The 24030-nt window shown below is 52.2% G+C and overlaps 1 protein-coding gene across 14 annotated transcripts in view; it reads right to left on the bottom strand.

The window, feature by feature from the left end:
- Positions 1-24030, bottom strand: part of ATP2B2 (ATPase plasma membrane Ca2+ transporting 2) — a 381370-nt gene that overhangs the window by 59386 nt on the left and 297954 nt on the right. For 7 of the 14 annotated variants that reach the window (XM_031663131.1, XM_009200225.4, XM_009200224.4 and 4 more), the window contains 5 exons: positions 19287-19544; positions 18152-18277; positions 5192-5317; positions 3422-3454; positions 2212-2271 (listed from right to left, as the gene is read on the bottom strand). In XM_031663131.1, the coding sequence (XP_031518991.1) occupies positions 2212-2271; positions 3422-3454; positions 5192-5317; positions 18152-18277; positions 19287-19544 (603 nt within the window). The remainder of the gene's footprint in view (positions 1-2211; positions 2272-3421; positions 3455-5191; positions 5318-18151; positions 18278-19286; positions 19545-24030) is intronic. The other 7 variants (XM_003894106.5, XM_017955257.3, XM_021934195.2 and 4 more) reach the window with 1 other exon arrangement.

Here is a 24030-nt window from a genome sequence, read left to right as displayed (position 1 = left end):
GATTTGGCTCAGAGGAAGGAGGGGAAAGAACACTGAATTCCCTCTCAGTCGGCAAGGTTCCTTGAGCCTCTTACTTGTAACATGCTCTCACCTGGAGTCTGGAAAGCCTGTTAAAATGCAGATTTCCTTCAGTTGGTCTGGGGTGGCGCCTAAGATTCTGCATTTCTAAGGAGCTCCCAGGTGATGCGCAGGCTTTGGGTCCTGTGATCACATTTTGAATGGCAGTGGCTTAGAGCATTATTTCCCAGAGTATGTTATGGGTCAAATCAGCCTAGGAAACTCTGTGTGACTCTGGAACTTTCCCCCACACACCAGCATATTCAAGGCTCTGAGCAGTCCTGTAACCAGGACTAATTCTGTAACCAGGAAGAGACCGATTGAATCCAGTGGTTCTTAAACATCTTTGACGGCAGAATCCTTTCCTTGGGGTGAAGACCTCTTAACATCGTTGTGAAACTTACAAGACACACTCCATTGGGAAATCCTGGATCAGGAGGAGAAGCACACACTTTAGAGCCAGCCAGGTCTGGGTTTTGGGTTCAAATCCCAGCTCTGCTACTTTCTAGCTCTGCGACCTTAGGCTAGCGTCTTGGTCTCCTTGAGCCTCAGTCTCCTCATCTTTAAAGTGGGGACAATAAAACCTGTATCATGGGGGTGTCAGGAGGATTAAATGAGATGGTGAACATGCAATGCTTTCAACAGTGCTTGGTATACAGTAGGTGGTAGAGAAATGAACGTTTCCTGCAGTTTCTCTTGGTATATTTGGGGTTTTCCGCTGCAGTTTGGAAGTGAAACTGCCCTTTTTATCTGGGACCGGCCAGCCTGGATGGGGTCTGTATGTTCACAAAGCTCAGCAGGCTCACTGCCGGGGGAAGTGGGTGCCCCTCCTGGTTCCTTCTCTCTCAGCCATGGGTTTGCCCACATGGGTTCTCCTTGTTACCCTCAGCCACCCCTCCCTGAGGCATGACACCTCCCACTCCCCAAGCTGTCCTCCTTCCTCCTCCTGTGCCTGAAATAGACCCACATCAGAATTAGTCCTTCCTGGCAAGGCACTGCTCACAGAAGTGCCTTCCTCAGCCCCGACACCTACTAGGTACTTCCATCTTTGGTCATTTTGAATGCAGGTGGCTTGGGCAGAGGTCTAGGGCAGGGGATGGGAGGCTGCAGGGAAGAAGTCTCCATATTATGCAGGAGTGGTGAGGAGTGAATGATATGATATAATGGATGAGAAACCCATAGCCCAGTGCCCGGTATGCAGAGACAGTGGGAGAAAGATTTTCCCCTGCCCTCGGCTCCTCTGGGGCAATGTTTTCATGATGGAGCCCTAATGGCTCTCAGCAGATCAGGAGTAGCCTGGGGGACTATTATGTTACCTAATTTGAGGGTGGGGGTGGTATCTGAGTAAACAAAAGCCTTGTCTATTGCTCTGGAACCAGGAGGGGATAGAAATCCGAAATCTTCTGAAGGCTTTGGGGCGAGTGAATGGAATTCCTTCCTGCCTGTGTGTCAGGAGGTTAAGATGCAGACCCCAGTACACAGTGGCAACCCCTCTCCCCCACCCTCCACCCCAAGACCCAGGACAAATGCTCCAGCACAGGCAACAGCAAGAAACACCAGTCCACATCCGAGGGACAGAACCAGGCCCGAGCCCAAGCGAACCCCCTGCCCGTTGGCTCCATGAAAGAGAAGAGGAAGAACTGTTTACTGGTGGCTCAGCCATGCTACGGGACGGGGTCAAGGAGCTGAATCCTGGCCTGGGTCCCCTTGCCTCGAGGAAATTTTAGAGTCGAGGAGTAGAGCCTTTGCTGGGGACCCAGATGCCAGCTTCAGCCCAAGCCCTGATCCCAGGCCTTCTTCCCAAAGCCAGGGCCAGGAATACGCTTAGGAGAGGGCCACGCCAGGTGGGATGCTGCTTCTTGGGAGCCAATCCGAAGCCAAAGTCTTGTCTCTTGTCTGGGCTCCATGGGGGTCAACGGCCCGGCAGGAGCCAGCACCTTTTTGGCAGCTGCAAGGCTGACAAGGTGCAGAGCTGACTCCCCGGCTGTGGCTCCTGTCTTAAGCGCCTGCCCCATGTGAGAGGGTGACTGTCCCAGCGGCCCATGCACATCCGAGATCTGTGCAGTCCAGAACAAGGAAAGAAAGCCCAGAGTTGGGGTGGGGGTGAGAGACGCCCATCCAACCACGACCAGGAGCTCGCCGTGGGAGACATACCATTGACTAGGCTGGCATTCGCACTATCTGCAGCATTTGAAGCTGCCGCACCGTCGGCTGCTGCAGGGGGGTGGGAGGGATGGAAAATGCAGTGTCACAATGGAGAAAAGCAACAACAACAAAGACATGAACCAACTTGCAGGGAGATAACATGACTCTATTCTTAAAAAAAAATTCTCCGTTGGAAACCAAGAAACTCAAATTTGGGGTGGGGGTGAAATGTTCCATAGAGATGCCGCAGAGGTCAAGGGGAGAAACTCAGACATGGAGGGGCTTTCAAATAAAGCATGGTGGATGACCAGGGCAGTTAGGTGGGATGGTGCTGGTCTGTGCTGAGGTCTGGACCCTGCTGGTCCAACCAGTCAAGAGAGTCCCCTGGCAGAGAGGGCTCCATGAAATGAGGGGATTTGGCTGCTCACTGGGGGCCAGGAGTGGAAAAATATTCACCAGGCAGTGCAGCATGGGCATGGACCACTCAGAATGAGTATTCTCCATGACCACCATCTCCATGCATCAGGGTGTTCTGGCAGAACATTTGCTAATGGTGATGACTTTGACTTAACTGGATTCATGCCCTTGATTCAGGCCACTGCCTCCTTCCTTAACCGGCATTCCAGACTGCTTTGGGAACTCTCATGTGAGATGCCCCCCAAATTTAAAAGGTGACATCAAGCATTATTGCATTTTGTATATGGGACAGAAAAGGCACTAGTGAATTTTTCTTAATTTAGAAATTAAAAGTGATATGAGATGGCTAAATTCACACCTTTTGCTCTTTCTTGGAGGTGGTGAATAGTGTTCTATGGGCAGGAAGAGGTCCCCCTGGGTGAAGCACACAGTTGCGTGAGGGCATGGGCTCCCCGGGGGTGCTGGTGGGGAGAGCAGGGCCTGGGGAGGGGGGCCCTGTGATGATGAGCAAGCTTTGCATGCTGGTATGCAGGGCTAAGAGTGATGTAGAGATGGTGGTGGTATCACTTGGCATTGGCCAGTAGGGTGAGGAACTGTAAAGGCAAGAGGGTGGAGTGGGGTGTTGGCTTGTCCCACAGGGCTGGCATCACACGAGGGCACAGAGGAGGGTCTGGGGGGTGGAGTCACCCACAGGCATGTGGCCTCCTCCAGCTGTGTGCTGGTGGTCTAGGGGCAGGGCCCAATGACCAAAGCCTGCTGCTATTTCTAAAAGCCCATCTACCCTGAGGGTGTCTTACTGTACCTGGTAGCTGAAGGCCATCCCCCTTCTTCACACCTGTGTGATGATTTTTGAGACATATTAATGAAGGAGAAGCACACAGCCTCATCTGCCCATGCGTGCGCACACACACACAAACACACACATGTGCATACACACATGGCCATACACCTAGGGTCATCCTGAAATGGGGACATGTGGTGGGCTCTAAGCAATGTTCCTAGTAGAGGTGATGGGATAGGAGGGCAGAGGGGGCCCAGCTGAGGCCATGCTGCTCATGGTGGCCTGAGATGCTGGGCTGCTCCCCCAGGCTTCCTCTGCCACGTTCCCTCCACATTCCACCATCTTCTTTCCACATGAGGCTATTTTTCTGACATCTCCATCTCACTGGAGTGCAGGTGAATGCTCAGCGAAGGACCCTGAACTGTGCTTCTGGGGCAGTTGAGGCTTGTCTTCCTACTGGCATTTAAAAACCACAGATCTGGCCCACAGAAGAGTATGGGGGCGCCTTCCCCTCACCCAAACCTCAGTGAGGCGAAGACAATGGGTACAGGCTGCTGCATCCTGCCTACCTGCTCAGATCTGCCTAACTGCTGTCATTGTGGAATAGGGCTCAGCCATCCTGACCATAGATTCAAACCCAGCATGTGCATACTCTCCTTACGTCCTCTGGGACTCTTGGTCAGGACTCTTTCCTCAGTTTCAGCCTCAGCACCCCTTTACTCTCTCCAGCCTTCTAATTTCTCAGAACACAGCTCAGCTCCATTGTTCCTGCTGGAGGGGCCACCATCATCTTAGGGGACCCCCTAGAAAATGGGTTTTGCCTTCAGGAACAAGTAATCTTCAATCTTGACCTAAGCTCTGTGCCTGATTGGCACAGAGAGCTGGAGGGAGCAGGGCTGCCCCTAAAATGCAGGGGGGTGGGCATCTGTCCTCTCATCTCCCTTCTGGGATTCTAGAAGTTCTGAATGTCACAGATCCTCCTCTAGAGCTTAAGGAAGGAGACAAAAGACTGAAAATGTGAAAGAGGGGCTATCTTTGAGATTAAGTGTGGTGACAGGTAAGGAGTCAGCTGTGCTGGGACTAGAAGCCTGGGCCTTTGGATTTGAGCCTGGCCTGACGAGACTTGAGCTTTTTGTGTGAGCATCTCTCCCTCTGTTCTGAGAGACAGTTTTAGCCTGGGTGGTCAGCCTGCAGCACTTAGGAGACCCCAGTGAATAAGGAATCTTATTTTCAAGGAGGAGGAAGAACTAGAACTCAGATAAGATGGCAAGTCTGAGAGCACTGGAGAGCAAACTCATAATGGTTGATTTGGAGTCATGCATCTGGCTGCCTTTCCCAGAATCTCCTCTGCCCATGTCTTGGATGAATCTATGCTGGGTGGATTTTCAGTTCTGCTCAGTGGAGTTGACAATATTGGAAGGAATATACTTGGGTGGGGATTTCTACTCAATACTGGAGTAATGATGGGACCAATTGATGCTGGCTGTTTCTACCACTTGAGGCTGGAGACTCAACAACATGGTCAGCATCCTTGGCCTGGCCCAGAGGGGAAGGAGGGGCCTCCATGGCATGATTGGACAAGACAGAGACTGGGACAAGACCTGGAGATGGAACAGACAGAGCCTACCTGGCCCATGCAGGCCTTAAGGATGCAGGAGGTGGTGGCTGTCAGCACAGGGTGTGGACATAGAAGGCACTCAATAACTATTTTGTTGAGTGAACAAATAAACAAACAAAAAAAAATGTGGCCTTAAGAGCTCCTCTCCTGGTCTGCAAAGGAATTAGGCTTACCTTTTTTGTCTTTCTTCTCTTCCTCTTCACCACCTGCCCCCAGCAGGGTAAAGATGATGCCAGTCTGAGAGTTCACACCCACAGCAGTCACCAACATCCGTCCTGAGCCCTCCATCACGTGGGTCCCTGGGAAAGGAGACAAAAGCCAAGTTACTATTGCACAGTTGAAGCCCTCTCCCCAAAGGAGTGAAAAAATGTGGTCTCAGTCAGCTCCTGGCTCTTTGCCTGCTGAGGTCATGAGGTATCACCTATGGTTAAGATTCACACTGTGTGTGTGGTGGGCCCTTTCAAGATGCTTTCACCTCAGGACACTGCTGGGGTGGAAACACTGCTATCTATCAGTTCTCAGGTACCCCAAACATCTCCAGGCCCACCACCTACTACCTGCCCTGGAGGGTCACTTCCTCCTTCTGTCTTCTTCTCCCCACTCCTCTCCCACCCTTACAGACGTAGACATCAAACTCCAGGAGTGTTATCAGTGTCCATGATGCCACTACACACATTACAAAAATCACAGATTTTTTTCATATCACTTTACAGCTATTGCAGCATTGTTGTTGCTCATCTCTATTTTATAAATAAAGTGGTTATGTGACTGCTTGCCAGATCTTGTTATTCAGTGTTCTAATAAAGTACACTCATTACTATACCACACATTTTTTTCTACTTTATGCCAATATAATTGGTTTCCTTTGTGATCTCAGTGGGATCTTACGGGACCCCACGCATTTCATTTTATGCATTTCAAGGCTTTATTTGGAGTAGGAGTGGCACATGATGACACCAGACTACTCCAGGGGTCTATGTTGCAAGAAAGGTTAAGAACCTCTTTCCTAGAACTTTAGATTTCTCAAACTGGGTTCCAAAGGGCCCTGAAATTCTTTCCAGGGGCTGGAAGGGTGGCTATTGGGAAGTGAAGGAGGCCTTTGGTCAGGGTGGCTCTACTTCCATTTGTTTTATCACTGGGGCTTCAGTGTCAGCTTTTGTTTCATGAAAGAGTCTTGTTGCTGCTTGCAAGCAGCCTCTCCACCATGCAGGCTCAGAGAGCAACTTGTCCAACAGCAAGCAAGGGCTTCAGAGGGAGGATAAGCTGCACAGGGGGAAGAAATGTGGTCTATACACTCAATGGAGTATTATTCAGCCTTAAAGAGAAAGAAACTTGAACAGGCTACAACATGGATGAATCTTGAGGACACTGCAGTAAGTGAGCCAGCCACAAAAGAACTATAAATACCATATGATTCCACCTGCATGAGGTCCCCAGAGTCATCAACTTCAGAGACAGAAAGTAGAATGGTGGGTGCCAGGGGCTGGGGAAGGGAAATGAAAGTTAGTGTTTAATGGGTGCAGAGCTTCAGTTTGGGAAGATGAAAAGACTTCTGTGGATGGATGGCGGTGACGGTTGCACAACAACGTGAATGTACTTAATGCCATTGAACTGTACACTTAAAAGTGGTTAAAATGGTAAATTCTATGTTATGTGTACTTCACTATTAATATAATTTTAAAAATTGGAAAAAAAGCCCACTGAAGCCATGGCCTCACTGGGGAAGCAAAGATGACCCCAGGAGGACAGCTGGGACCCAGTCTGGGAAGTGAACAGCAGCTATGCCCACCCAATTCTAGCAGTGAGAGAATGCGGCACTGCTGATCCTTTGTCCTTTGACTGGTGCTGGAAGAATCTGGATCCTGGAAGGTTGGCTCTCCAGGCACACATTTTTTTTCCCGTTTTTATTTTTTGCTACTCTGGGTAGAAAGCTGTATACCATGCGGGACACACTACCTTCTCAGATGGGGGAGTAAGAATTCCACCCTGGCCTGGCGGGACAGTGTCACAGAGGCCTTGACAGGCACGACAGTGACTCTCTGACATGCCATGTCTTGCTTCTTTAACTCACTTCTGCTTTTTTTTTTTTTTTGAGACGGAGTCTTGCTCTGTCGCCCAGGCTGGAGTGCAGTGGCACGATCTCTGCTCACTGCAAGCTCTGCCCCCCGGGTTCACGCCATTCTCCTGCCTCAGCCTCCCAAGTAGCTGGGACTACAGGCACCTGCCACCACGCTGGGCTTATTTTTTTTTTGTATTTTTAGTAGAGATGGGGCTTCACTGTGTTCGCCAGGATGGTCTCGATCTCCTGATCTCGTGACCCACCCGTCTCAGCCTCCCAAAGTGCTGGGATTACAGGCGTGAGCCACCGCGCCTGGTCCACTTCTGCTTTTTAGAGTTCTCCTTTCTGTCGCCTTGAGACTGGGTGCCACTTCTTCCTGTTTTCAGCATAACTTATCTCTCGCTGTGTTTTGGTTTGCTTCAGATTTGAAATCTATGTCAGGAAACTCATTAGGATTGTATCTAAAATAAGGGTTGAGGGGTTCTGAGTCAGGACCTAAAGAGCTTTCCTCAAGCAAGGAATCTGTTTTCACTTTTTAAGTAGCGTCATCCACCTTGTCCCTTTCCTTGTAGGATCTGAGTGATATCCCAATGTTGTGTGTGTGCGCGCCTGTGTGTGTGTGTGCATGCTTGTGTGTATGTGTGTGTGTGTGTGTGCATGCAACAATCTAGCCTCTTGGTCTGTAGGATCTCAGGATCTCAAAGGGCTTTACAGAGAGACAGACTCTCCAGTGATTCCTTTCAGGCAGGTAAATGTCAGCCTTTCCATGAATAGATGCAGAAACCAAGTCACCAAGGCTCACAGAGGGGGCGTGCAGAACCCAGATTCTCAGAGGGCAAGCTCTTTGGCCATTCCCAGGACAGAAAGACAGTGCTTTTATTTTTTCCTCTTGGCAGGGCACAGTGGGGACCACAGAATGAGCTCAGACATTAGCTCCAGGCTGAGCAGCCCAGGCCTGGTGACTTCTCATCACAGGCAGACTCTGGAGCACCCCACCCTGCTCTGTCACCCTGCTGAGGCCCAATAACAGGGCCTTTTTTATTATAATAACTTGCTGACAAGATGCCTCTGTGGGCACCGGCTTGGCTTGTTAGGGTGCCAGGAGGAGAGGTTGTTATGTATCAGCATTAGACAGATAAGAAACTGGGGTCTCATGGTAGGTATCACCGGAGACTCTTCAAAGGAGAGGAAGGAACACTACATTGCATTCACAGGGCACAGAAAGCAGTAACAGCCACACAAGCTGACCTCCTGTATAAGTAGAACACCTACTGTGTGCAGGGCACGTACTGCCTTCCATGCTCAATGATCTCATCTAGTCCTTAAACTGGAGGAAACTGAGGCTCGGAGTGGAGGAGTGGCCTGCCGAGTCACTCTGCTGGTGAGGGGCAGAGCCTGGACTTGAACTCTCTGCTGTCCCTGAGCCTGTTGTCTTTGTTACCTTCCACTTCGCCTCCAGGGGACAAGGCCCTCACATTCTGGTCTGAGACACATCAGTAGAAAGGTTCGTTGGATATGAAGGCATTGGTTCTCCGGCTTAGGTGGCAACCAAGAGGCTGCTCCCCACCTCCCAAGCCAAGACAGGATGGAAAAAGATGCAGGGGGCCAATTTCCACCCAAGATAATCAGACCCCCAAATCACCTTCTAATCTAATCGCTCCCATCGCAGCAGGGAGCTGGCAGCTCTACACCCACATCCGGAGGCAGGGAGGTGGGAGGAGGATGCCAGAGAGGGGCTTAGGCATAGAGCACTCCCCGCCCAGCCCTGGAGATGCGCCAGGGTGTCCTCCAGAGCCCAGCAACAGCCAGGGCAGGGGAGACGGGGCATCCACAATTTCCCAGTCCTCCCTCCGTCTGTTCTCCGGTATCCCCAAGCCTCTGCTCTTACCTGTGTCCCCCCAGTTCCATTCCCCTCTTCGAGGGTTTGGAAGCCTCCCTGAGGTCCAAATCACTTAGTCAGCGCCCCCTGGATGAGACCTCAGCCTTGTTGGGCCCTGGACACTGAGTCCTGTCTCGTGGTCTCTGCCCTTGGAGCGTGCACAGCTCACTGGGCCTTGGTGTCCACCCCCCTGGCCTTTGCTCACAGTGACCACCTGAATGCCCTTCCTTCACCTCTTGTTCAAAACCTCCTCCACAGGATGAATGCCCTTTGCCTTGGGTGGCCCTCCTGACTCCCACTAGGGGACTTCATCTGTCTCCTCTGAATCACCTGCAGTCTTCTCTGGGGGTGCTTCCAGGCCTGGCTCCTTCACATGACCATGAGTCCCCTGAAGGCACGGTCTGAGTGGGAGTGTCCTCTGGGCCTCCCCCGCACAGCCTGGTTTGGAGCTGCAACTCCAGCACATTTTTTTGTACTATTTTGAACTTTCCAGGGTGGGTATGTACTACATATACAATTGGGAATACTGACACCCCTAATAAATCATCTTTATGTTTTGCAAAGGGTCACATTCATCCCAGCTGTTCCCCCTCCTCCCACACCTCGCTGGGCTGTGCCCTCTCCTCTCCCAGGCCCTCCTGCCAGGGAAAGACTCCAAAGGACTGGGCCATTTCCTAGGCTGTCCCCTCCAGCTCCACAAGTCCCCTGCAGAGGACAATGCTTAACACCATGGCAGAAGCAATTAATAGTAGAGCCACAGACGTCCAAGTCAAAGGGCAGTGGGCTAAAGCTCTAAAAGGACGACCACAGGGTCTTTGGGTAGGGGGCAGAGGTGGGAGCCTCTTGGGGATGGAGGCCCTGATAGGGCCTAGTGGGACCTCACTGACCACAGTCCATTGGGCAGCACACTGTAGCCCCCACCTCCTCTAACTGCCCACGGAGCCCTTCAGAAGACAAGCACGGGGAGGGGTGGAGAGAGAGCCCTAGACCCGGAAGAGGGCACCTGGGACCTGGTGTCTAATTCTGATTGCTATGTGACCTTGGGGCCAGCCCCTCTCCTCTCTGGACCTGTTTTGTCATCTGCAGAGTGGGGAGGGAGCTGGCTTAGGTCACCACATCTCAGCGATAGTGTCTCAACACTCCGTCCCAGGAAGAACAGCCCAGGGCATGTCCTGGGTGGGGTAGACAGCTACATCTCGGGAAGAAGAGGGTGTGGAGAGGCCAGCAGAGGCCTGTGTGGACAGAATGACCAGATGGCACTCCCTTCTAGTGGACAGCTCCACAGTCCTTCACTTGATGGACAGACATGGTGGGGTGTCAACTCCATGCCAGACTCTTGGGCCTGTGGGAGGGCCCCCTGTGGTCCCTGCCCTCCAGGAGCTCACAGTCTAGCTGGGGTCAAGGAGAGCAGATAGGCACACAGATCTACAGCAATGCAAGACAAAATCAACCAAAAGATGTGGCGGGCCGGAGGGGACACAGCCAGGCAAAAGTGGGAGGTGTCCCAGTATGATGGCGGTGGGCAGCCAGGCCAAAGCTCAGCGCCCACTAAGGGACAAGGTGCCTGAGCGGAGAGTGACAGAGCGGAGTCTTTGCTTGGTGTTCAATAGGGAGCCACTGAGAGTATTTTTGGGTGGAGGCGGAGGAAGGAAGAGAATATCTTCTGAGCGTTCATGATGTGTCAAGTTCCATCTGAGCCACTTTTCGCTCAGCTGCCACAGTCTGTGAAGTGGTCAGCCTCACCCCATTTCACAGATAGGGCAGCAGCTCAGGGAGTCACCTCTGTATTCAGCCCAGGAAGGCAGAGCTGGGATGGAAGCTGGTCTGTGGCTCCAATCTTGTGCTCTTTCCACCTTGGGGACAAAGTTGGTGGGAGAGCTGCCTGGAGCAGCCCTGAGGAGCGAGAGCGGGGTCGGAGAGCGGTGGGGAGCTACCAGCCATCCCATGGGTAGGAGGAAGAGGGAGCCCAGGCTCAGGGAACACTGTGGTTTCCGTGGATGGGACTGTCTGTCCCATCCTGCCCAAGCTTCTGCCCCTGTCCTAGTCCTGTGGAGGGAATGTTCCTTGGTCTCTGACCTGGCAGCAGAGAATGGCCAGGACCTTCCCAGCTGCAGGCTCAAAGCCCATCCTGGCCTTGGGCCTGTCCTGAACAGCAGGACCAGCCCTGAGCTGGTCCAGATGGTGGCAGTCTTGGAGCCAAAGCCTTCTGTGGTGGCTCGTGGGATATGCTGAGCTGTAGGTAGCAGAACTGGGAAGCCTCCTTTTGCAAAATGGGGTTTCTGAGCCCAGAGAGGGTGAATGACTGAAGTTAGAGAGGATGTAGGACAGTAGGCACTGGACCTAGGGTTCCTTGATCTCCTGGGTGTGACCTTCCAGGCCTCTTTCTGGACAGGGAGAGGGGAGAGGTCATCTCCTCTAAAAGGGTTCCTTCAGTGGGGAGAGGCTGTGAAGAAGGGATAGAGGCCATTTCTAGGGGATACTATCTGCCTCCAGGCACAAGCACCAAACAAAGCCAATATGATTCCCAGCCCAGACACAGTTCTTCCATTATTATTGTTATTAATGCAGTTAATAACACACGCTCACAGAGCACGAGGCAGTAGGCAAAGTGTCCTCCTCACAACAGCCCTGTGAGGTAGGTTTTGGCGCAAGTTCAATCCCCAGCCCCTCTGCCCACCACTTTCTGGCTCAGAGAGCTTGAGTGATGGCCCAGGGTCACACAGCTGTGAGTGGTGGAGCCGGGACTTGAACCCGTGCTCTATCCACTACACCCCGCTGCCTCTCATGGAGAAGAGGCAGGGTAGTGTAATGGAGAGAGTGCGGGCCGAGTAGCATACTGGGCCTTCTGCAGTCACGGTGTCATCCTAGGCTCCCTGGAGGCGGTGGCAGTGTTGGTAGGTCCGGCTCTCCCATGCCTGGCCTTCTGCTTGGTGGGGTGGGCAGCAGGCACTGGGATGTGGGCAGAGGGTTTACCGATGTCCTGCATGACCTCATGCTGTTAGTGCTCTGGCTGGCAGGGGTAAGGGGGGAGGGTATGTCGGGGTCTTGCAGGGGTTGAGCCATTGGGCCTGCTGGAGCCAGGCCTTGCTGTTTTTTGAAGACAGCCCCGCCATCCTGGCCCCCTGGCTCTAGCCCCTTTCACTGCCACATTGATGGCATCTAGTCTAGTACTGCGTTTCCCAGTGGAAGTTACTACAAGATGCTTCAAAAAGGCCACCCTAGTGGGAAATAAAGTCCATTCAGTCTTTGGAGGCAGGCTTCTGCATAGGGGCTACCGGAAGAGCCCAGAACTGGGGTCTGGCTCCCGCCCTGCCCCTGACCTCTGTGGGGCCTTACACTTCTGATCTGGGCCTCAGTTTCCCCAGCTGCAAATTGGGATAGGACCAGGGTCCTCTAGGGATCATCGAATCCCCTGAAATGCTGCAAGATCAGGCGTTTGGGCATCAGGGATCACTGCTTTAGTGGAACTCTCATGGAAGTTCATGACCTGGGAGGGTTTAAAAACCACTGGCTTTCCAGGAAGACAATGAAAAGATGAGGCGCTGCTCCATGTGAAAGGAGACCAAAGAGGCAGGATATCCAAGTGGCACATAGGGCCCCACAAGGATCCTGGCCTGGAGAATGCTGCAGGCACAATTGGCAGAATGTGAATATGGATGGCACAGCAAGTAACAGTACTGCATCAATGTCAAGTTTCCTGAATTGATGGCTTGTTGTGGTTATGCATGAGAATACCCTTGCTCTTGGGAGATACACCTGCAGTGTCTAGTGGGAGAAGGCCATCACATCTGCATGATGAGGGGGAGAGTGAGATTTGTCAGAGAGCAAAGAGGGCAAAAGTTTAGCAACAGCCAAATCAGAGTGAAGGGCATGCCCGTATTCTTTGTACCATCCTTGCAACTTTTCTGAAAGTTTGAAATTATCTTAAAACACAAAGCTAAAAAATAGGCCTAGGTCAGAATTTGCACTCTAGGTCCCACCCATATGTGGCTTGACCCATAGGGACTTTAAAAAATGGGAATTTCTTGCTAATACTTAAACATCGAGAGTTTGTACAGGGAAATCTGGATTTCTGGCTCCTCTTGCAGAGCGAGCACTGAGGTCAGATTGGGCTGGCACTTCTGCAGGCAGCAACGGGAAGCAGCTGCGGTCTGGGTTTGGCACCTGTGCTCTCCCTACCTGGCCCTGGCCCTGCAGACATACGAGTTTGCAATTTCTGAACATTTTTACTCTGTGCCATCTGAAGATACACCAGACAGGCTTGTGTCTGCCTGTCTGTCCTTGGCAGACAGTAAGTAAGGTAGGGGGAAACCTGCCTAGTTTTGGTGATTTCCTAGGTGCCCTGAGTGTTGAAGTCATTTGAGTCTTTCTGAAGGCTGGTCTGCCCTCATTTGTCAGATGGGGAAACTGAGGTTCTGAGGGGCAGAGGCCACAGTGGGAGCAGTTGGAGGGCTGGAATCTGGGTGTTCTGCCTCCAAATGCCACGTTCCTTCTACACCATACAGCACCTCACACCTGCAGGGTTTGTTTGCAAAGGACAGCCACATGTGTGCATGCCTGGGGTACCCACAACAGCCCTGTGGGGTAGGCAGTGGGGGCCCCACCAGCTCCACCATTGCACTGACAGAGACACAGAGGCTCAGAGAGGTGAAGGGACCTGTCCATCGTCACGGGCCAAGCATGATTGGACCAACTGACCAGAACTGAGTGCTTTCTGCCCTCTTCTAAGCTGAACCAGTGCATGAGATGACACTATGGCTTTCTCAACCACCATAAGGACCCCACAAGTGTCCCCAGCCTGGTCCCTCTATGTTGTTCGTCAAGGATCATCAGACTGGAAGGCCCAGCAAGGCCTCCCCGCCCATGTAAAGGGCCCATGGTGGCTGGTTGTGCACAAAAATGAGCATTCATATGGCTGTTATGCAGGGAGTTCACAACACCGGGGAAGAAACTAATCAAGGAACACCCCCTGGGGGAGGCAGGCTACTGCAGGCCGAAGGCAGGGAGGAGTCAGATGATGGAGAGGAAGGGGGTAGCCCAGAGAGGTGGGAAAGGGGAGATATTTGAGATGAAGGATGAGAGGGGGAAATGGATATTTCTGGAGGTTCCAGATTTCAACACAACCTCATGAGCTGGGGCCATAATCAGAAGGGGGAGAAGCTCGTTGGAAGTCCCTGGCTAAGGAGGAGTAGAGGTGGGATTGGAACTCAGTCTGTTTCACCCCCAAGTCCAGGCCCCACCCAAGGAATGGGGAAGGGGACCAACTCATCTTGAGCCTCCCTGTGCAGCACTATGCTAGTGGATCCACTTACATCCTATCATGAACGACATTCTTATCGTCCTCCCAGGGAAATGAGCTCAAAGTAGTAAAGCCATGTGCCCGAGGCCACACAGCAAGTTCGCTTGAGAGCTCAGGTCCTGTTCAGCTCAGCCTGACGCTCTGCTCTACCACTCTGCACAGCTTCTCCCCACTCACTCTGGAGGACAGAGCCTAAGGTCTGCAGGGCCCAGGGGTGAGCTGGGCACAACCTTCTGAGAGCTTCCAGCTTAGAGCTCCCGGCTGCCCAGACCTGTGTGGGCAAGAGGATTGATGCCGAAACACATCCTGGTCGTGTTGTGTGCCTGCATGTGGCCAAGGACAGCAGAGCCTATAAAAGTGCGACCAGTGACATCTGATTGGGTGGTGGGATGGTCTACGAATTTTGTTCTTCATTTTATTTGAGATGGTTTGTGCAGTGCAAAACTCAGTCACCATGATGGGGCTGTGTCTGTTTGGGCCAAGCATGAAGTGGAGTGTCACAGGCTAAAGGTGGGTCCCAGGTGCTCAGGGGGTGACTGCCACAGGGCAATGGTGGTCAGGGAAGCCTTCATGGAGGAGGTGGGGCTTGAGCAGATGGGAAAAAGTTAAGTGGGCAAAGAGGAAGAAACAAGACTAGGAAGAGAGGACAGCCTCAGCAGAGGCAGATTGAAGGGAGCAAGACAAGGTGGATCAGCAGTAGAGGCAAAGTGGGAGACAGGGCATGGTGAACGTACTCTCAGGGTTGGGAGGGGCGCTGAATGCAGTACCCACTCAGTGGGTCACTCTCCAACATCCCCACCCGCAGCCTGTCTACATCCTGCTCATAGACAGTCAGTGACGGGGAACTCACTATCTTACAGGCAGCCTCTTTTGTCCTATAATGGTCCCCACTGTTACAGAATTCTCTTTCCAATTATACTGCTTTCTAGGGAGCCAGCTATGCCCCTTTCTCAGTTTCTCCCTATGAGTTTGAGCTGAGCCACACTCCCTTGCCCTGCTGACTCTCATGCAATTGGATTTCGGATGCTAGGGCTTCAGGCTCGCCATGGAGCTTCACTTTCTTCCATCTGGTTCATCCTGCATCCTGTGATCATCTTTCTGGATCCTGACAGTTGCTTTCTTTTTGCCACCCCCCTGCACTTGTGGGCTCTGAGAGACTGATGGGAACACTTTGCACACTGCAACAGGACAGAGCTCCAGGGAAGGTCACTAGAAACCATCCACCAGATTACTAGCAACCCAAGAACCAGCAAGAACCCACCGAGATCTCCAGGTTCCCACATGCCCCTCTCCTTCCTGTCCACAAGGACATCCTGGAGACGTTGGCTGACGTCTTCTGACACCCAGAGGCCCCAGGCCTATTCCATCTACCCAGGCTTCCAGCTAGATTCAGACCAAAGCCGCTGGTTCAACTTGGGCTCACAGGGCCTGTAGTGGCTATTTGCAGCCACTCCTTTCTCATCTCAGTGCTCACAGGCCACCATTCCAAGATGACTGGGAATCCTGCCAAGACCAATGCTGACCCCAGCAGCCCCAGCTTCACGGGACTCACTGGGATCCCTGCTGAGACCTGGAATGCCTTCTGTCTGTCCTCAGTCCCCTTGTCCTTCCCCACTAAGGGGTGAGCTCTCTTCCGAGTCTCCAAGGGCCTGCAGGCCTCAGCTCTCCTGTAGGATCTCTTGGTCTCCTGGGACTTCTGGCCTCCCTGGAGACATCCCAGCCTCTCCAAGTTTTGAGGCTTCTTGACAGAGTTGGCATACACAGCCAACTGAAATATCATCCTGAAATCTCCTGCTCCCATCCTCTGCCTTCAGCACTGTCTTATTTTTGGCACCTGTGTTCCCTCTGGGCCCTCTTGCCGCTGCTCCTAGACGCAGCCACCCTATGACTCACTCCAGGCTGGATGGTTGGCTTCCCACCCATCTCTGCCCATTGTGTCTTTTCCAGGGTCTCTCTGCACCTGTGCCCTCCTCCTTGGCTGGTTTGTGATGCTGTCAGGCCAGTGATTCTGAACATTCTCTCTCCAGCCTCCTGCCAGCATCCTCCCCTCTTCCCTCTTCTCCAAACTGTCTGAAGTTTCCATCCTCTCAGGCCCATGCCTGCCCCGGGCTTCCACACATCCAGAGGACTTACCTGGCCACTGCCCCCAAGGATGCTCTGTCTGTCAACCACTTCATCCCAGAGGGCAGGACCAGGGCCACAGGGCCGTAACAATTTATTGAACTCTCATGTGGCCCTATGTTCTAAGAGGTCATTTGGGGCATTCCATGGTTTCTCAGTGAGACACTGGGGGCTTTGCACTTGCTGTCTGTCTGCCTGGAATACTTTTCTTCTCATTGTTCTGATTTTAGGTCAAATGCAACCTTTTCAGACAGGCCTTCCTTGACCAACTCAGATTCCTGTGCCTTCCCTGCAGGTCTCTATATCTCACTATGATGGTGGAACATCTTCATCTGACTTACCATTATCTGAAGTTACCTTGCATATTTGCTGGCTTGTTCCTTTACTGGTTCTCTCCTTTACTAAATTCTAAGCTCCAGGACAGCAGGGACCTTGTTTGTTCCCTTAACTAGTGGCACACAGTATGTGCTTAACAATTGTTGGTTAAATAAATGCTGGATAAATAAATGCCCCCGCCTCTACTCTTACTCCTACCATCCTGTCCTGCAGACCTGTTTGTATTTCCAGGACATTCCACACTCTTTCAGACCTCTGTGCCTTTGTACATGGTTCCCTCTGCTAGGAGGGCCGTTTCTCTACGACTGGACTTGGAAAGCTCCTATTCATCCTTTAAAACCCAGCTCAACACTACCTCCTCCAGGGAGCTCTGCTTCTTCCTTGGCTTTCTCACAACACCTTCCTCACACGTCTACTGTAGGATTAGCTGTTGGTAGGCCTGAATCCCCAAGGCCATTTAGGCTGGGGGCTCCCATAGGCAGGGGCTGGGCCTGAATCACTGGTGAATTGGGGGTGGAGATAGTACCAGCACTTGGCCTAAACACCCAGAGTAGCTTTGCAGAGGGTGTTTGCTGAGCACTGCTGGCCAATAAGGCCTTTTGGGTGTCCCTGTGAAAAGGGGTCTCACCTGGCTAGTGTGTCACCCCTGCAGGGTTTCCCCACCTCTTCTCTGCCCCTGAGTGAGCTTGTAAAAATGTAAACATGATCAGCTCACTGCTTAAAACCGTTCCAGAGAATCCTCATCACAATTTCCAAACTGCTGACCATGGCCCATGAGGCCTGACCTCTGGCCTCTCCACTCTATTTCACTGCAGCCTCCAGCCGGTCCTGTCTCTGGGCTTTTGCCCCTGCTGTTTCCTCTGCCTGGTGTGCTCTTCCTCGGATAGTCACAAGGCCAGCTCCTCCTCATCACCCACACTCAGTACACCTTGTGCCCTGTTTGTTTTCTTCACACACTTCTCTGCTCAGGAATTTTCACATCTCCTCCCTGCTCCTCGCTCCGCCACAAGCTCCTCAGGGCTGAGCCTTTCCTGCCTCACTCACTGCTGCAGCCCCAGTGCGGGCCCAGTGCCTGGCACACAGCCATGGCCAGAACGCTTATCACCTGACTGATTCTGTCTCATCTCTGATGAGAGTGGGTTTCAGTGTTCAGCTTTTTAGTAAACCAAGTCACTAGAAGGCCAATGCCATGAGGGAAGGGATGCTTTGTCTATTTTATTCACTGCAGTCTCCCCAGGGCTCGGGTTGCTGAGTGCACAGTAGGCTCAATGTGTGTTTGTGAGGGAAAAGGAAGGGAGTTCTCACTTGGGGCTGAGCTGGCTGGAGATACCAGAGCCAAGGATCAAAGTCTCTGAGTCCCTTCAGCCTCATGAAGGGGACACACAAGCATCCCCTGTGCATGGCGACGGGAATGGGCCCAACATCAGGCTGAAGCTCACCTGACAGCAGCATGGGGTCCTTGTCCACGGACTTGCGCACCTGGTCAGACTCTCCGGTTAGGGAGCTTTCATCAATCTTGAGGTCATTGCCCTGGATGAAGAGGCCGTCAGCAGGGAGGAGGTCACCTGGCAAGAGGAAGGGCAGGGGAGTCAGCAGGCTCTCAGGTGGCTAGAAGGCTGGAACATTCCCTTAAAGGTGCGATTACCAGGGAAGGTTTGCCATCAGGGATAGAATGCCTAGAGCTCACAGGGTGTAGGAACCAAGATGGTGCCCACAGACGGCCCATGTATAGCTCAAGACTGGAGCTAAGGTGCACAGCACAAGGCCTGGAGGGCTGAGGTTGGGGACCTGCAACCCTCGCTCAAGCAGGCATGTACTTTATGAAGTGCTTCTCTTGACCTCACCTGACCTTGGAGTGCAGGTCTCCCAACAATTCATTCTTCTTTAGTCTCAGTTATGGTTTGGGGAAATCTTTTGGAAGGAACCAGTCTGTCTTGGCTGGGTAGAGAAGGCCCCAACCAAGTCACATTGTCAAGGGGAAATCAAGTCCCTTATGGCAGAGTGAGGAGGGGCACTCCAATCTCTACCCTTCTGCCTCAACTTACCTAGGACATATCTGGCTCAAACTCACTTTGGTGCCAGCCTGCCCATTTTCTCCATGGCAGTAGCACAAGTCCAGAATATTCAGTTATCCACTTATAGGCTTTCTAACATCTCCTCTAGCCCAACAAGCATCCATTAACAGCCAAATCAGGGATGGGAAACAGATTTCATCTAATAAACCCATTCTGAGCATTAGTGGTTGTTGGAATGCTGTGCTGAGAAGGCTTCTGCGGCTGTATGCAGGCTCTGAGCTGTGACTGATTAGTAATGTCTGCTATGGGTGGAAGTTTGGAGAGTGGTGGCACATGTGCCATGTACTTGTCATTTCTGATTTAAATGGATTCTGGGATTGTACCCCCTCCAGGACATACCCTTCTACCTCCTAAAGGATCTCAGAAGACATCTTGGTTTGGGTTCAGCCTTCAGGAAGGCACCCCCTTCCTTGAGCCAATCTCTTTGCATCAGTCTGGCCTGTCCCACCTCTGCCTATAATCCAGCTTTAGAACCTGGCTCTGTGGCTGGGACACTTACCATATTTGACCTGGGCTATGTCCCCAACCACGATCTCAGCCACAGGGATCTGGACCACCTGGCCAGCCCGGACCACGGTGAATTTCTGTTCCTGCTCGATGCGGCTCTGCAGGCCCCGGAACTGTTTCTCTTTGCTCCAGTCATTGAAGGCCGTGACCAGGACCACACAGATAACTGAGAGGAGAATGGCAGCCCCCTCGATCCAGCCTGCCTCTGCCTCTCCTTCATCCTCTGCCCCACCCTGGGCCGTTGCGCATCCTGCAAGACCAGATAGAAGCAGGCAGAGTGAGGTCAGCCAGGCAGGAGAGGCCTCATGGGCTGGATTTACAGCTCAGCTCTGCCAAGTAACAAGTGTTAAGAATCAGATGATAATTATCCACTGATTCAGTGTGTCTGGGTACCAAACCCTGTGGAAAGTACTTCACGCAGATCGTCTCATAGGGAGGGGACTCACACTGCCCATTTCACAGATGTGGAAACTGAGGTTTCTCAGAGAGGTCAAGTGACTTGCCCAAGCTATGAAGGGCAAGTAGGAAGCTAGAATATGAACCCTGGCAGTCTGGCTTCAGAGCCCACCATCTTAGCCCCTTCAGTTTTCTGCCTTTGTTCTAGCTGTGAGATCTTGGGCAAATGACTCCCTTTCTGAAACTCGTTTTCTCATCTGGGTAAAATGAGAAGAATATTCTTTATCTCGGGAACCTATTGTGAGAGTTGAAATTCAATGTGGTAAAGTTCACGGACTCTACAGCACAGACAAGGCACAGAGGAGAGAAAAGATAATTTAATTGATGAGAAAAGACAAGGAATTTTCTCTAATTCATGAGAAAAGAGAGGAAGCGAGGCATTTTTTTTCCCAGAACAAAGGCAGCCAATACTGCATGTGCTTGAGGGTCTGAGAAGGCAGTTTTGCTGATGTCCTCTTCTGTTGGAGTCTCATTACATTGCCTAGGCAGGTTGGGAAGATGAGCTGGTTCTAATCCTGCTGCTGCCTCTGCATGATTTTGGGTAAGTCATTGCCCTTCCCCAGCTTCAGTGGCCTCATCTGCAAAATAGGGATCACTGAGACCACCTTCTGGGGCTCAGGGAGAGGAAGGGGGAAACTCCTGGCCAGACCTCAGCGCACAGGAGGTTCTCTAACTCAGTCCTTGTCAGATGTCAGCTGAGGAGTGAGCCCCCCTCCACAGTGAGGACACTGATGCTTGAGCTGCAGGCCACCTGTCTGACCTACAGTGACCCTGCATCCCACACCCTTGCACCACTAAGCCTCCCAGTCTAGGCCCTCAAAACTCTCGAGGTCTGCCTGGCCCATGGGGTGAAGAGAAAAAGAAGAACCTAAGCACATCAGATCTGAAGGCATCAGACCCAAAGGCAGGTCCTACCCATGCAGTGCTGGGCCTACGGCCCTTCCATGCCCCTTTCCCATCCCCACAAGGATCCTGAAAGCAAGAGGTGGAGGCCCAGGAGGTGAGGTGCCACAGTCAGGACACACCCAGCCTTCATTTCCCCTGGGACCTGGGGAGCGGCCATTTCCATGGAAAGGAATCTCCAGCAGCATCTGACCATCCTTCCTGGAAAACTCAGAGCAGTTCCCCTCCACAGGGGCCAGGTGGGCCACTGGATACCCTGCAAGGCCTGCTGTGCACCCAGCATTCACTTTAACCCTTAAGGGGGCTGTTCAGAGAGAAGCAGAGACTTACCTGCGGTCACACAGCAGATAATGGGAATTTATCCAGGTCTGGAATCTGACACCAGACCTGGCCTGTTCACTCTCCCCGAGCCCAGCAGTCCCCTCTGCCATGTGTTTGCCAAAGATTCATGGCTGAGCATCTGGAAATCCAGTCTGTCTCAAGGAACAGAGAACAGAAGCTTCAAGAGACCCCGGTGGAAGCTTCTGGAAACCCAGGGGTCAGAAGCAACATGACAAGAAGGCCAAGTGACACTCAAGGAATGTTTATGGGCTTTTGGCTCCTGGAAGGGTGGGGCCCAAGTCTGGGGAGATACGGAATCACTGCGGCCCAGCTGCATGTGCTACTGGAAAATTCCAGGTCTTGCACTGAACCAGCCGTTCCCTTCGGGCCAGGAAACAACGCTATCATGTGGGGTTCCCAAGTCACTTTTCTCCCCCATTGGGAGTTTCAGACTTTTCCAGTAATTTAAAACTGTTCAGCAGGACCAGGCTTGGAGTAATGGTAATCATAATTGTGCTAACGGTAACCACGTTTGAATCCCAGCTGCGCTAACTGCTGGGTGCCCATGAACTTGCCATGTAACCACTGTGCCTGCCTTGTTTTGGTTTTCCTCATCTGCAAAATGGCAGGCGCTCTCTCATAAGGTGGTTGAGAGGCTTAAGAGAGAGCCTTCAGGTAAAATACCCACTGCAGTGAGCACACAGTAAATGCTCAGTTAAAGCTGGTGCTTCTTATTTTCCAGTGTGTGGGTGAGCATTACTGCATTCAAGTTCCACAGCCCGGCTTTATGAAGCCCTGAGGCCCACATTACAGAAGGGGCTCCTGCTAGATTTGAGTGACATATGATGATGGGAGCAGAGGAAATGGCGAATGGTGCCTCCTGTACCACCATGAATGACACCAATAGAGACTCCAAAGACTGGGAAACATAGGTGAACCTTGCTAAACAGAAATCCAGTATATGGAAATGCATTATCTTGGGGCTTAGGGGCAGGGAGGGGGAAGGAGTGGGATTACAGAGCCCCATGCTGCATTTTTCAAGACCTTTATTATCCCCTGCCCCTTGCTATGTGCTCTGGAAATGGGAAGGCTGTTATTTCCCCTGCTGTGTGCCTCCTCAATGAGGCCCCCATTAGAGCAGCTACAGGAGCATTTGGACACTTAGAGCAATGACAAACCTTCGGGTTCTGGAATCAGAAAGACCTAGTTCAAGTCCAGCCTCTGCTGTGTGACTTCAGGTAAGTGACTCGGCCTCTTTGAGCTTCAGGTTAGACAGCTGTGAAGTGGGATAACCCCAGGGAGGGCCTGGCACGTGATAGATACGTGGTAAAAGTTGGTCCTCTCCCCTTTTCATTAGCTTTTTTCCCTGGACTGGCCTCTGAAAGCCAAGGGCACAGTGACTGAGTGGGATTTGCCCCATTCCAACTCCCAGCCCTACCTGCTGCCCTTGCTGACTCAACACCAAGGAACCCTCTGGGCCTCGGAGGGTACTCACTCTGCCAGCAAAAGCCGATTAGCTTTTATCTCCAGAGAACTGTCTGATGGTCACACGGTGCCCAGGGATGGCTAGAAAGTGGGAGTGCAGACTACTGGGGCAGGGATTTGGCCACCTGGAAGCTGTCCGACCCTAGGAACAACTGCTGCCCCTGGAGCAATTAGGGAGAAGAGAATAGGAAGGGGAGGGAAGAGGGGAGAGGGTGGGTCCCACTGAGGTCTCCTCTGGAGCTCCCTTGGACTGGGGCAGGGACAGGATCTGGAGACTGTGGCCATAGGGTCCAGGCAACTGCAACTGCTCTCCCTGGACCTGGGGCTGTAGAGGGTGTGGCCTCTCCCTGTCTGTGTAAGCTTGGGGAACCCACTTGGCCTCTTTGGGCCTGTCTGCATGTTCACCAGTACAATGGGGAATCTGCCTCCCAGATGGCTACCAGGGCCTGGTATCCAACAAAGATCCTCAAAACTAGTTGAGCCATAAACATTTTCTAAACACCTACTATGTGCCTGTCACTCTGCTGGCACTCTGACACTAGGGGAGCTGTCACCAGCAGGGGGTTGGGGGCACTGAGTGTGCCAATCCTAGCCCTGCCATGAACATGCTGTGTGACCTAGGACACGTGCCTAGAGGTCTCTGAGCCAGGTAATTCTTCATGTACAAAATGATGTTGGTAGAGGACTAACAGGCTGCAGAGTGCTACAGCACCCACAGCCCTGCCCCAACTGCTTTCCGAGTGATGAGTATGAGATAAGACCTTCCCAAGGTTACACACCAGGAAGTGATATAGCCAGGACTCAAACGAGGGTTCCTGGCTTTAAGTTAGGGGATGCTTTTATACCTCTTCACTCCTGCTCATCAGGGGGCATCCGGCCCAGCCTGGCCCAGCTTGGCCCAATGGTTTTAGGGAAAAGGATGAGATGACATGTGGGGCAGAGCCCCAGGAGTTAGGCATTAGGTAAAACTAGACAGTGTGTACAGATAGCAACAGTGTCACCGCTGGACAAGGGCCCTGTGGTCACTCAGCAAACACAGTCATGCGCTGTGTGAGGCTGTCTCTGTTACTGACCGACTGCATTTACCGCAGTGGTCTCATAATATTATAATACTGTATTTTCACTGTACCTTCTCCGTGTTTAGATACATAGATACTCACCATTGTGTTACAACTACCTGCAGGATTCAGTCTGGTCACACGCTGTGCAGGTGCGTAGCCTAGGAGCAACGGGCTGCACCATACAGCTCAGGTGTGTAGTGGGCTGTGCCATCTAGGTATGTGTAAGCACATTCTACAATGTTGGTATGATGATGAAATTGCCTTAGAACATGATATGTCCCTGTTGTTAAGCGACACATGACTGTATCTACTAACCACCTACAATGGGCCAGGCACAGCGAGAAACTCATACACTCATTGCATGTGTGACTCTAATTCCACCCATCAACATTGCCAGTGACCAGCCCTGTCTGACAGAGGGAGAAGGTAAGGCCTGGGCAGGGGCAGTCACTGGCTGGGAGCTGCTGCACCTGGATTTGAACCCACATCCCACTGGGTCCCAAGGCCCTG

The sequence above is a fragment of the Papio anubis genome, chromosome 2 (assembly GCF_008728515.1).
Source record: "Papio anubis isolate 15944 chromosome 2, Panubis1.0, whole genome shotgun sequence".
In the NCBI taxonomy this organism is placed as follows: Eukaryota; Metazoa; Chordata; class Mammalia; order Primates; family Cercopithecidae; genus Papio; species Papio anubis.
The sequence above is the reverse complement of the archived record's forward strand: the minus strand, read 5'-3'. Positions and strand labels throughout refer to the sequence as shown.